The sequence below is a fragment of the Heloderma suspectum genome, chromosome 1 (assembly GCF_057233095.1).
Source record: "Heloderma suspectum isolate Gila_16-S chromosome 1, 16-S_ref, whole genome shotgun sequence".
NCBI classification, from domain to species: Eukaryota; Metazoa; Chordata; class Lepidosauria; order Squamata; family Helodermatidae; genus Heloderma; species Heloderma suspectum.
Genome location: NC_139458.1, coordinates 33,641,132 through 33,655,199, shown reverse-complemented (window position 1 = coordinate 33,655,199; position 14,068 = coordinate 33,641,132). Strand labels below are relative to the sequence as shown.

Genomic DNA, 14,068 nt, shown 5'->3' with positions numbered 1-14,068 from the left:
ACCCATGGGTTCTCAAAGTGGCTTGAAAATAAGCCACACTGCATGGTTAACAAGCCACCCTGGCTGCGTTCAGACAACACGCTAACCCACAGTTCAGCAAACAACCCACAGTTCAAAACAACCCATGCTCAACCACTGAGTGTTGGTTAGCGTGTTGTGTGAACAGCCCCATTGATTCCTCCTGAGCTTATTCAGATCATGGCTCCTCTGTAGCCTTCTGTAGCTAAAAGGGCTATCTATCCAATGAAGTAAGGCCTTACCTATGAAAGCACATGTCACAAAAGCTAATTAAAATAGACAATATGAATATATATGTTTTATTGTTTTTATGTTTTTATCACTTTTAATATTTTAACTGTTTTTATGTATTTTATTGCTGTAAGCCGCCTTGGGAGGGCTTCTGCCCTGAAAGGTGGCCAAGAAATGTTTTAAATAAATAAAATAAATAAAATATAAAAACATTTGCTCACCTTGTATAATTTATACAAGTTTTAGGATTAACTTTCTCTTGGTACAGAATCTGTATTACCAGTGCAGGATTTATATTTTTATATCACAGAATGTGCTCTTTTTTTTAAGGATTAGAATTTGTTGTTGTTTATTCGGTCAGTCGCTTCCGACTCTTCGTGACTTCAGGGACCAGCCCATGCCAGAGCTTCCTGTCGGCCGTCGCCACCCCCAGCTCCCCCAAGGTCGAGTCTGTCACCTCCAGATTAGAATAGCAGGCTCCAAAGGATATGCGAATTATTAATTTGAAATGTTTCACTGTGATAGATTTTCTGATGACTGATTGTGCACAACTTTCTGACTTTTTGGGACACTCGTGAAAAGAACTTGCTGATCAAACCTTTATTTTTGTGCATTGTAGCAAAATGTTTGACATTGAGCTGTGCCCGCTCCCTTTTTCTATGGAGGAGATGTTTGGGTTCATAAGCTGTCGGTTCACAGGATATTCTTCCTCTGTACAAGAGCAAGCTTTGCTCTGGCTTCATGTGAGTGTACACTTATGTCTACCTCTAAAAGGGAAAAATGACTCTGCTAAAGCCTAGTTACTGGCAGTAAGGGCTTTAGGGCACAATCCTATGCGTGTTTAGACAGAAAGAAGACCTACAACTTCCAGAATGCCCCAGCCAGCCATGCTGACTGGCACATGCTGGGAGGTGTAGGCCCTTTTTCTGTCTAAGCATGCATAGGATTGTACCCTGAAGCTACAATATCCTGGTATTTTTTGTATTTTGGCCCCACCTTTGGCCCCGCCCTCCACTGGAATATGGCCCCTGAGAGCTTCTCTGAAATGGAATTCGGCCCTCAGACTGAAGGTGGTTCCCCACGCCTGGTCTATTAATCATCATAGGGAACCACATACCAGTGCTGCTGATCTCTATATCAACAGAATCATAAGATTTGCTAACCCTGCTAGTTTTAACATTTAATTAGAACCAATGTGATTTTTAATGGAGGGAGCGATCTTATGGCTGCTAAACACTGTCTAGAGGGCCGTAGGGTGTTTCAGTTTCTGGGATCCGAGGTGGGAACCAGGGCTCTGACCTCAGAGCCCACAAACCATGCTGCCCACCCCTTCCCTGCCCCTCATAGCTGGGGCGGTTGTTTCCACGCCAGCTATGTCTCTGCACTGGGAAATAGGGCAGAGAGGCAGGGAAAGGGGGATGGTCCTAGGGGTGGGGTGGGGAAGAGACTGTGGAAGCTCCATTATGCAGCTTCCTATGTGGGTCCCAGCCTCCTTCCCTCCCCTTCCCGGAAGCTGTGGCCAGCCAGACAGGCAAAATCACCCGTTTAGCCAAAAATGCACTGGATGCTCAGCACCTCCAACTTCGGAGGCTGCTGACTATCTCAATAAGATTGTGCCCTACATCACTAAATAGCTAAAATCCTGTTTCAGATCTTGCAACATTGTTAGACAAGCTTCTGCCCCACCCCGGTCCCTTTCCTTAACATCTGTACTATGGCAATAGTGAATCTCAGGTCGTTGTCTGGAAGCACGTGATGTATGACCCTTGTAGAAGCTAAGCAAGTCTGGCTCCTTAAGGACATAGGAGGAGCCATACTGGATCAGACCAAAGGCCCATTTGTTCCCACAGTGGCCAACCAGATGCCTATGGAAAGCCCACAAGCAGGACAAGAGCACACTAGCACTGACCCACCCATGTTCCCCAGCAACTGGTATTGAGAGGCATGCTGCCTCTCATACTGGAGGCAGTCTGTGCCTGGATAGGAAACAACTTGGAAACCCCATGAACACCTCGTTAAGTTCCATCATGGCAGAACGGCAGATGAAAATATCAGAAATAAAATGTTGGCTTATTATTTATTTATTTCATTTCTATACTGCCCAAGAGCCGAAGCTCTCTGGGCAGTTCACAAAAATTAAAACCAAAGAGCACACAATAAAACAATATAAAATATATAAAACATTAAAACCACGGTATAACAATACAACCAGAATAAAACCAGAATAAAACCTAGCAGCAATGCAGGGATTTAAAATACAGATTTAAAACAGCAAAGCTAAAAGTCTAGAAAGCTAAAATGCTAAAATGCCTGGGAAAATAAAAAGGTCTTCACCTGGCGCCGAAAGGAATACAATGTAGGTGCCAGGCGAACCTCACAAGGGAGCTCATTCCACAGCTGGGATGCCACAGCAGAAAAAGCCCTCCTTCGCCGGCTTATTTTACAGGATTGTTGTAAAGGTTACTGAGATAACATGTAAAATGCTTTAAACACAACAAAAAGCACCATATAAATGTTAAGTATTATCGATGATCCTGTCCCCTCCTTTAGGTGCAACAAACTCAAGAGAGGCCTGTGTTGCAACAGCTAAAGGAGGGGATAGGATCAAGAATAATTGATATTGAGAAGCTTACCACATGGGGCATTTGTGCACAAATTCTGCAGTTCCCAGTCTAAGCCCTAGCAGCTCCTGTCAGTGGGTCACAACTTACATAGGCTCCGAGTTAAGTCTACGCCTAGATTCTAGAATCTAGATTTTGGCCTAGATTCGGCCTAGATTCTAAAATATGTATTAACATTCACAGTACTTTTGATCTGATCTAATAATTCTTCCCCCCACTCCTCTCTTTCAGGTGTTATCTGAATTAGACATCGTGGTTCCTCTTCAATTGCTAATCAGTATGTTTTCAGATGGGGTTAATTCTGTGAAAGAGCTGGCAAATCAGAGGAAATCCAGAGTCAGTGAGCTAACTGGCAATCTTGCAGCTCGAAGGGTAATTCATTATCAGTTGCTTATGACCAGAGACACATCTCGCATCACTTCACAAAGTCAACAGGCTCAATCCGGTGAAAATGAGGGGTGTTTAAAATTAAACTCCACTCTAATTAGTGAGACTGAATATACAGTTAGGTATTTAAACTAAACATACTTACTTGGAAGTAAGCTCTTTTGAAATCAGTGAGGCTTAAATGTAAGTAGATATGCTTAGGATCAGGGCCAAACTAGACATGATGTCAGTCATGCAATTGCATGGATTTTTTTTTAAAAAAAGTAAATAGCAGGCACAGGCCTTCTATCTAGATTGAGACCCTGGTAATGGGATAGGGGGGCATTAACCCATTGCCGCCCGCTACAGTCTTTGTAAACCGCCCAGAGAACTCCGGCTATTGGGCAGTTTAGAAATGTAAAATAATAATAATAATAATAATAATAATAATAATAATAATAATAATATCATCCCTATTTGGGAAACGAAGCTGCACCTATATTTCTCTGCATTGTGCCCATGAACTGTTCCATTTCTTGAATATTTTATCAGATTGAACTGGAATTTTCTAAACCAATTAGTAGGTGTGATTAAGCAAGATCTTAGCTCTGAAATAGCATCACCAACCTCATTTTACTGATCTGTGCTGTTGCGCCTTAACAGCGGCTTGATCAGCGGAAGGTGACAATGGTTATCTCTGTGCCGTGAAAAGCTTTTCCTGCTGAATTCTCCGCAGAAGCCTGTTGTTATAAGCACAGAAACAGGCCAGTTCCCCTCACACCCCATGTCAATTGACAACCCATACTTTCAATGGACTGGCTAGGTTTGCAAAATTAATGTGTTTATTTTATCGTCAGCCTGTAAGAGTTAACACTGTGTGTGTTTAATTGTTCATGCTTCTCTAGGCAAGCATTGTCTCTGATCCAGGACGCAGAGTCCAGCATAATACACTGAGTCCATTCCCGAGCCCATTTCAGAGTCCGTTTTGCAGCCCCATGCGCAGCCCCTTTCGTAGCCCTTTCAAGAATTTTGGACACCCTGGAGGAGGAGGAGGAAGAACCATTGACTTTGACTGTGATGATGATGAAATGAATTTGAATTGTTTCATCCTGATGTTTGACCTCATCTTGAAGCAGGTGACGAAACAAAATAATAATTCTGGTGTTTTAAACCGGGGCACAAACAGAGCTCCAAACAACCACCATTTATGCATTGCACATTTCTTCGTTTTTCTTAGTGCCCCAAGCTGGGGAACATGATATATACCTTTTAAATCTCCTGATGCAGCGGGAAACCACCTCCTTCCCTACTAGTTGTGATTGATCAGGGCTACGGCTGTCCTGGAAGTCTTAGAGGACACCCTAGTCAGGAAGCTGGGCAAGAACTTTATTGTCTCTCTCCAACAAGAACAAAATACAGGCACAGGAAACTACTGTTCTGTTCCATCCAAATACAACTATGTCTGGTGCCACCTAGTGACTAAACTATATAATGACACAAGCGAGGTGGGGGTGGGGGGACTTGGAATGACAGGGCTGGAATGGTGTGGGATGGAGTAGCCATCCCTGCCTTGTCTCTTAATGCATCGGGAGGTTTAAAGGTATATGAATGTTCTCTGGCTTGCAGTCTGACAACTCTAGAGATCCCAGAGCAAAATAGCTATTGCAATGTTCATCAATAGTTAACCTTACCAAAATGCTAGAGTTTTGGTTCATTCCCTTATTGTCAGATTAGGTTTATTGAAAGAGAGAGACAGAGACAGAGAGACAGAGACAGAGAGACAGAGACAGAGACAGAATGAGAGAGAGAGAGTGAGCATGGCTTGGTTGTGTTTTCACCTGTCAGCAAGTATTTCTGCATTGCTTTGCAGCCTCAGCATGTGGGGTGCGACAGAGCATCATCCCCCCCCCCACATCCCCTGTGATGAATTATTGCAAAGAGGCACTGTAGACTGTGCAATATGCATGGATGATTTCCAGTACTGAGTGCTGGAATGTGCCTGGCGAGCATATTTCCACATTTCTATGGGACACTGGCTACACTCCCCAGTTGTGCATTAGAGCGCTTTGCAGAGAATGCAGAAAGGACAATCCTGGAACAAATCTCTAATCTAGTCCAGCATTCTGTTCCATAGTGGCAGATCAGATGTCTGTGGGAAGTTCACAAACAGGACATGAGTGCGACAGCGCCCTCCTGCTCGTGTTCCCCAGCAACTGTCATACAGAGGCATCCTACCTTTGAAAATAGTCTATAGAGTCCTTTGGAATGGCGTCACTTCAGAGTGCAGATGGCAGGGGGTGGGGAGAATCCATGGCTGAATGTCAGAAACTCCCTGTTCAAGCCTAGAATGTGGGGTTCTATCCTAGCCTTCTCCCTGACCTGCCAGCTTTCTTCGTGCACATTTTTAACGTGGGGGAACATTCAGCTTTGCAACCCTCACCTGCATTCCAGGCCATATGATTTTTCTGAACTTATAGATCGGCTTTTAATGACCAAAGCGCAGGGAGGCCATGCCATGACTCAGACTGCTGATAAGAGACTCCAAGTCAGAATTACATATGATATTTTAAACAGCTACAAGAATAACCAAATGCTGTACAGTTAAAATTATTCAAGTTGGGTAGATTTGCACCAGTTGAATTTAATCTGCTAGCCATGAAGAATGAAAAGAAACTGTATAAAGCACTGACATGCCAATCTTGGTCATTGGAAGCCAGTGTCGTGTAGTGGTTAGAGTGCTGGACTGGGACTCAGGAGATGTGGGTTCTAGTCCCCACTCGGCCATGAAGCTCACTGGGTGACTTTGGGCCATTCACTGACTGTCAGCCTAACCTACTTCACAGGGTTGTTGTGAGGATAAAACGGAGAGGAGTTGGAGGATCATGTAAGCCTCCCTGGATTCCTTGCAAGAGGAAAAAAGGCAGGATATAATAAGAATAAGAATATATTGGAAGCTCCGCTCACCTCCACCATCTCCCCTGTGGCTTCTAAGGCTTCACTGGTCATGGTTTACAAATCATATGATTTCAAGCTTTACTCTGCACAAGGGCCAATATACCTCCCTCTGAAAAGAACAGAAAAGGAAGTGAGTTATTCATGATTGCTGTGAACCTCCCAGAGAGCTTAAACTATTGGGAGGTATAGATATGAGAATAATAATAAGAAGAAGCTGGATTCTGCATTTGCACACTGTGATATTGGACACAAATTATGCTCAGCTCTCTTGTTAGATCAGGTTCAAAGCAGAAAGAATGTCAAGAGAGAGATGGATATTGATAAAAGAACTGTAATGGGTGGCTCAGGAAATTCCTTTATTTTAAAAGCCAGTTTGGATGGCTTTAAAAGAGGATTAGACAAATTCATGGAGGAGAAGGCTATCAAGGACTACAAGTCACAATGGTGATCTGCTACCTCTGTATACCAGTTGCTGAGGAACATGAGTGGGAGGGTGCTATTGCACTCATAGGTTTCCTACAGGCCACTGTATGAACAGAATGCTTGATGAGATGGACCCCTGGTCTTATCCAGCATGGCTCTTCTTATGTTTTTACATCCTTTAAATGCAGTAAGATCTTTTTATGATCGTATCTTATTGTTTTTATTCCATTTTATGATTTTGTAATCATTTTTGTTATATTCTTCACTCTCCTGGTATCTTTTGAATAATATCCTAATAAATAAATACCCTAATTTAAATAGCCTCAGGGCGAAATCCTATGGGGATAGGCGGCCGTCTCCGAACTTGGAGGCGAGTGGCGACTGCCTATCCAATGCAGGGCAGGAGAAGCAGGGAGGGGATCATCCCCTCTGCATTTCCGGCACCCTGCATTAGCGGCTAGACAGCTGATTTCGGCTGTCTAGCTGCAGGAAGGCGGATCAGGGGAACTGGCTGCCAGACAGCACATTGGATGTGTTGTACCAGCATTTCCACCTTCCCTGCCCTGGAACATCCCCCCGGAATGCCGCGTTTTCACCACTCCACGCTCCTCTTCTGAGCGTGGAGCACAGGGCCATTCCAAGCTGCCTGCGAGGAAGCGCGGAAGGGGGGAAGGTCAGTTCTCAAGGAACCGACCTCGGAGTGTGGGCTCCAAGGTTGGTTCCTGGAAACTGACGTATCCTATGGCCATCTAGCTGCTGACTAGTGGCCATAGGATTACTCCCTAATAAATAAATAAATCTTACATTCAACCTATCAGGGTTTAGGATAATAGCAACCAATCTAGCTCTAAGAAAGAGGGAGCCAGATGAAATTTGCACACACACACCCCGACTCTGAATTCAGCGTCCCCCACTCCCATTTGGGATTAGCTTTGTGATGAAGCAAATCAGCATATTTGCTGCTAATGCCAGGTTTTCAGAGCCAAGCAGGACCTGAACTTACTTTTTCCCTTGCCATATTTGCTACTATTCTTGCAACCCCCTCCTAGAAGTCCCCCTCCTGGACTTCCCCCAAAGTACAAAACATCTGTAGGGCACCAGACTGGGGAAGGCTGATCTAGCGGCTCACATTATTCCCCTGATAGAGATTATGTACCTTCAACAGTTGCTTGGCAAGACAAAGACATTCACCTGGTATAGTTTTTCATGGCAGGGCAGAGCAGTGATGTTTTGCTTGTTGTGTTTTTGTCTGTTATGTAGCTGTTTAAAGGCATAGAGCTTCTGTCCATTAAAAAATTGCAACCTTAGAAGGTGCTCTCCTATCAATTTTATCCTATGTCAATAGTCCATTATTTCATTGACTATCCTTAAAAACCTGTTTTTCAGATGGAATTACAAGATGATGGCATTACCTTGGGCTTAGAGAACAGCATCTCCAAAGACATAATTGCCATCATCAACAACGTGTTCCAGGCCCCCTGGGGTGGCTCTCATACTTGCCAAAAAGAGGAGAAGGCAATTGAATGTAACCTGTGTCAATCTAGTATCTTGTGCTATCAGTTGGCTTGTGAGCTACTGGAGAGACTAGCCCCAAAAGAAGAAATCAGACTGGTGGTAAGCACATAAAGAAATGGAAGGCCATCGCTCGGTACATACAGCCCTGAATGTAGCATCTAAACTCTACTGCTTGTATTTATTGTAGATAAATTATATTTTAAAAATGCATGTTTGCAGAACTCACGTGTTACGCAGATGCATTTAACAGAAAACTAGGATTCACTGTGTCACCATGTCATATGTGTACCCCATGGTGAACGTGTAATGGGCTGCCATATCATTTGTGATGTAGTCCTCAGAAACCCGGTGGTGCATGGGCAGGTTCAAGGTCAGCAGAAATGAGTTTGCAGTAGGTCTCATTCAGTGACGACTGGAAAGAGGGACGGACTGGGACGTCTTAGTAGACCCTAGGCACTAGCACTAGGAAGGGAAACCCAAGCAGAGCCAGAGGGGTCTGGCGGGCCACCAGAAATGGCTTGGGGAGCTGCACTTTTTGCTCCCCTGGCCTAGAGCAATGATGGTAGGGTTGGGACCCCTTTTATGGGGTAGAAGCTTTGATGTAAAAACAACAACACTGATGATGGAAAATCGCAGAAGTGCCAGGTGGCAATAAAAAAATATGAAATTCTAATTGGTGCAATTATCAGTAGCAGATCACTTGGAACACTCTCATCCTGATCCAGCTAAAGGGCATATGTGCATAGAAGCAGGCTTCCATGTGCATAGTCAAAACCAAACATGAGTGCATGATTCTTCCCTTGATCCAGATGCCAGGCTGGTGTACTCATAGCCCTGTGAGAAAATAGGTGATAGCACCCATCAGCTGTTAAAAAGCAGAAGCGTGGCAGGGGCTTGATTAATTACTCCTATGACTCCCCTGCCTGCCCCCCCCCACAGCTGATAGATGTGACAGATGACTGTTTGAGAGGGCTATGCGTATGGACATGGCTTAGCCCTGGTACCAAAGGGCTTGCTTGTAGAATCATAGAATCATAGAATAGTAGGGTTGGAAGGAGCCTACAAGACCATTGAGTTTAACCCCCTGCTCAGTGCAGGGATCCAAGTCAGGTTCATTATTTTGAAGCACTTCAAACTGAAACTATTAAGTGGAATATCAAGGTAACATTAACAGGTCCCTTCTGAAAGGCTCTTATCTGTTGATCAATCTCTATCTCTTCATAAGTTATGTTTGACGTAAGAACATGCAAATGGGAACATCAGGAAATTAATCTTGCTCCTTATTGGGTTCTCCAGGAACCTACAGACAACCTGGAGGACAGTCTTCTGTATTCCAGACCCGAGTTCCTTATAGGAGCGGAAGGGGAAACGGAGAACAAATCAGCACCAAAGCATGGAGAAAACCCAGGAAATCACACAGAGACTACAGAAAATACAGGTAAATTTGGGGGTGGGGGAGTGTGTGTTTCAAAATGGTATTGTGTTTACAGCCACCTAGATCAGCCTTCCCCAGTCTGGTCCCTCCAGATGTTTTGAACTACAACTCCCATCATCCCAGCCAGCATGGTCATTGCTGGCCAGGTGTGCTGGGAGTTGCAGTCCAAGACATCTGGAGGGCATCAGGTTGGGGAAGGCTGACCTGGATTTTATGGTGTTCACTAATGCTGCTGCTTGTTTAGGATCTTTGAGGATAGTTCTCACTTGTTGGCACAGTTGTTTTTCCCACCACTGTGTCAAGGAAAAATTATTTGGCCTCCAGAAGCATAATTTACAGCCCAGTCCTAGACACATTCTTTTGTAGCAATGGCTGGTTCACATAAATAAACAGTTCTTATTTTCTTAACATAATGATATAGTCTGGTACATTAAACATGTGTTGAAATATTGGTGTATTGTTGACTTATGTAGGGCCATCAGTGTCATTTACATGATAATGGCAGCTTGAAAAGGGGCGGCCATTTTATGTGGTTATATGCCCTCCTTCTGGAATGTTTTCAAAGTATGAGTCACCATTTATCTGTGACATAGCATAGCCTTCAAATTAGAGTTGTCTCTGGAATTTTGCCTAACGGAGTTTTCAGGGGAGCGGGAGGGGGTCAGCTTCTTGAGAGAAACAGCTGAGGAATGTTGATGAATGGTGAAAGAGTTTTCATTAAGAATAGTGAAATTCTCAGGCCCATCCCAAGTTTGACATCAGATTTTGCTGAAAATGAGAAGCAAATATGGAGCTTTACTCAGGTGAAACTACTGAGGAATTTCAAGGGAAGCCAAAGGTTCAGGAGCAGTAGCAACATTTTTCTAGGGTATATGTGTGTCATACATCCCTGTTGCAAATGGCCATGCTAAAAAAATTCTAGGGCTGAAAAATGTGGTTGATTAATTGGTTAGATTGCAAACATTTTAATCAGTTAAAATGTATCGCTGGTTTTGATTGGCAGTTTTTTCACATTTTAAAATTATTTTTAATACTACTTCTTACAAAAACTAAAGGTGGCAAGTGTCATCTTCAAGGAGACCTTGAAGGAGACCGAACAAACCCTGTTCGGATATAATGGCAGTGTCCAGTGGCAATTCATGGGTTAATTATTGTGGGGACGCATGCAAGAAGCTTCCGGGTTCCTGGAACAACCTACGAATGTGGTATTTGTAGGTTGCTTCCATGACATCCGAACAGGGGCACTTGGGGCTGTCTGTGGGGTAAACAACCCCATGTTTTTCTTTCATGGAAAGCCACAAAGCTTCAAGTGTCTAGGCTTCAATGAGATATTTTCAGTAATCATGAGTGTGACATGGTTGTCTGAATTGGCCCAGAATTTTTTTTAAACCCATGGGTTTATAGTTTCAATCCGTTTTACAAAACTGTCTGTGATTCTTTGCACATGTTACTTTTTTTTAGCGGCCATCAAAAATGACACTGAGAGAAAATTCTGCTCCCAGCAGCTCCCAGTGACGCTGAAACTCATATATACAATATTGCAGGTAAAGTTTACCTTTTTTTAAATAAAGAAAGAAAAAAGATGTTTATGGATTTGATTATGTGGTAGAGTGGACTCTTGATAAGGCACTGCCTTTGAATCATGATTTTTGGGACACATTTTTTTGTGTACATCTTGATAAGCTCTTTGAGTGGAGGAAAATACATGGGATAAAAGTGATAACATACCTGAAACTTAAATCACCTTGAGTCACTTTCTTCAACCTGGGGCCTTCCAGATGTTTTGGACCACAATTCCCAGCATTCCTGACCACTAGCCATAATGACTAGGGCTGATGGGGGTTGACGTCCAAAACATTTGGAGAACACCAGATCGGGGAAGGCTGACCTTGAGTCTCTCTTACTTATGATAATGTCAGTTCACTTTTCAAGAGATGCAATTCTGCATTTGCTCAGAATTATAGGTCAAAACGTTCTTGGCTTATTACTTCTGCTTGGAGTATAAGATTAATTGCACAGTATTTTGTTTGTTTCTAAATTTGGCACAGGAGATGGCACGGTTTGAAGAGCCAGACATTCTTTTTAACATGCTCAACTGCTTGAAGATTCTCTGCCTTCATGGGGAGTGTTTATACATTGCAAAGAAGGACCATCCACAATTCTTGGCCTACATTCAGGATAATATGCTGATTGCCAGGTATACTGTTGCACCCAAGGGAAGGTTGAATGCTTTATAAATCTAGTGCAAGCTACAGCCAAGCAGTTACTGATGGCAACTAACAAACCACCAAAGTTGTCTTTAAGTCAGTGGTTGCATTCTAAAACAATGGTTTGTGGACTGAAGCCACAGAATACATTCAATTAATATGTATGTGCTGAAAGTCAGAAGTTACAGCCTGTAGACAAGTCTGGCATCAGCACACAACACCCTGGCAAAACCCACCACTGCTTTGAAACCTGCCCTGGGCTTCTTGTACTGGGTGGTTGGAGCCGCCATTTAAATTTCCCACAATGCCGTGAGCAATGCCATGTCAGGGGCATTGTGGGAAATCAAAACAGCACTGCAGACTGCCTGGCACTGATCACAGAACTGCTGCTGCTGCTGCAACCTAAGCCTGCCAGGGCCACCAGAGCAGGAGCTGACCTATCAGAGGGCGTTTTGCTAAGGCCCCCTCACACCTGTATATCCCAGGCAAGGCAGAGTTATCTAGTGCCACAAACCCTGAACTGCGGGTATCAGAGTTAATTCTGATCCACAGAGGCTGGGACAGCTCAGGGAAATCCATGTGGTCTGCATCCCAGAGCCATTGCCTGTGAACTAGAGGGAGGCGTTGGTGAAGGCGTCCAGCCCTGCAGTTGTTCAGCAAAGCAGCCAAACTGCCCTTTGGGAGGCAGGACAGCTGCACGCAAGTAAGGGGAGGTTCTCTACTAGAGCTGTGCGCAAATGGCCTCTCAAAATTCTCCAGCCTGTTTGTGGGCAGAGAAATTGGGGGGACAATTTAACTGAATTTCTCTTAGGGGAGGAGGAATTCTCCAAAAGTTTCTCACAGATAGATTCTCCCCCCCCCCCAAGGGTTTTTGGTTTATTGCACTGCTTCTACAAGTGGCAACGGCATCAACTGTGTTGAGGCTTCCACTCTTCTGAGGCAAAATTTTGAATTTCTTTTGGTGGTATTTTTGAGCTTACTTAATCCCTGCGAGGTGGCCAAGGTGCTGTGTGTGCTTTCTCTCTCTATTACACATTTTTCCATTGTTCTGCAGCCTCCCAGGCCACCTGCACTTCCTGAACTGAAAAAGCCCCATGGGAGGAATTGCCTCATGATGTCTTCCTCATGAAGGCTTTAATTGAAGTGCGGGAAGCCAAGGAGGCTATAGGCTGCCACAGAGTTGACTGTACAATGACAGACAGGACACTCATGCACACTACTTAGCCACCTCATAAGTAAGGTAAGCACAAGAACCCCAAACCCAACCCATGAGAATTTCTCCAAAATTTCTTCTCCTATGAATTTGTTTTTGAAAGCAATTTCTTTTCTGTCAAATTGAATGAGAATGGTTGAAAAAAAAGTGGGAGAAATTTTCGGCACAGCACTATTCTCTACCTCTGCATCTCTCTGTGGGATACTGCAACTAGGGACTCTTGCCCTCCAGGGGGGACTAAGAACTTTTTGGAGTAGCAGGTTCCGATATGCTGCCTGCACAGTAACGTATTCATTTGGTGAACCATTTGTGAAGTTGGAAAGAGATGTTGTAAGAAGATTTGCTTTTGTTTTCTTTCTCTTCTTGTACACCCCCCCCCCCGCAGTTTATGGAGAGTTGTAAAATCAGAGTTTTCCCAGCTTTCTTCACTGGCGGTGCCCCTCCTTCTCCATTCTCTGTCGCTTCCACATGGAGCTGATATTTTCTGGACAATCATCAATGGCAACTTCAACAGCAAAGACTGGAAGATTAGGTTTGAAGCAGGTATGTATTTTAACATTTGGTCCAATAAGATACACAGACATACACATCTTCAAGGGTTTCTTCTAGGGGATCAGCTCATGTCTGATCCTGCTTATGGATGGAGGACCATTATAGGCATAGTTCTTTATTTTAAAAATGTGTAGACCACACCTTCATCCAAAAGAGGAATTCAGGTGGGCATACACAAATCAGATATTCAATACAACAAAATGGCATAAAAACAAAGATCAGTGCAATAAAATTGAGAGTCATAAAAGCTATGTATATGTGGATAAAAACTGAGTATATGTGACCTGCAAGGGTCAGTTGTGCTGATATTCATGTCATTGGTTCTAATCTGCTCCAAAGAGGTGAAGGAGAACAAGGGATCCATTCTTCTTTAATATTTCAATTCAACTGTTAATACATGAATTGAAGAGATGGTACTAAAACGCATCTCTACCTAAGAATTATTATATATTATTCAGTCGCTCAGTCATGTCCGACTCTTCGTGACCCCATGGACCATAGCACGCCAGGCCTTCCTGTCCTCCGCTCTCTC

At 43.7% G+C, this 14,068-nt stretch overlaps 1 protein-coding gene across 2 annotated transcripts in view; it reads left to right on the top strand.

Moving 5' to 3' along the window:
- The window catches only part of UNC79 (unc-79 subunit of NALCN channel complex), a 222,922-nt gene that overhangs the window by 68,115 nt on the left and 140,739 nt on the right, over nucleotides 1-14,068 (top strand). For both annotated transcript variants that reach the window (XM_084840226.1, XM_084840236.1), the window contains 8 exons: nucleotides 869-992; nucleotides 3,102-3,242; nucleotides 4,142-4,372; nucleotides 8,001-8,228; nucleotides 9,426-9,567; nucleotides 11,026-11,108; nucleotides 11,613-11,761; nucleotides 13,370-13,527. In XM_084840226.1, coding sequence (XP_084696352.1) covers nucleotides 869-992; nucleotides 3,102-3,242; nucleotides 4,142-4,372; nucleotides 8,001-8,228; nucleotides 9,426-9,567; nucleotides 11,026-11,108; nucleotides 11,613-11,761; nucleotides 13,370-13,527 — 1,256 coding nt within the window. The remainder of the gene's footprint in view (nucleotides 1-868; nucleotides 993-3,101; nucleotides 3,243-4,141; nucleotides 4,373-8,000; nucleotides 8,229-9,425; nucleotides 9,568-11,025; nucleotides 11,109-11,612; nucleotides 11,762-13,369; nucleotides 13,528-14,068) is intronic.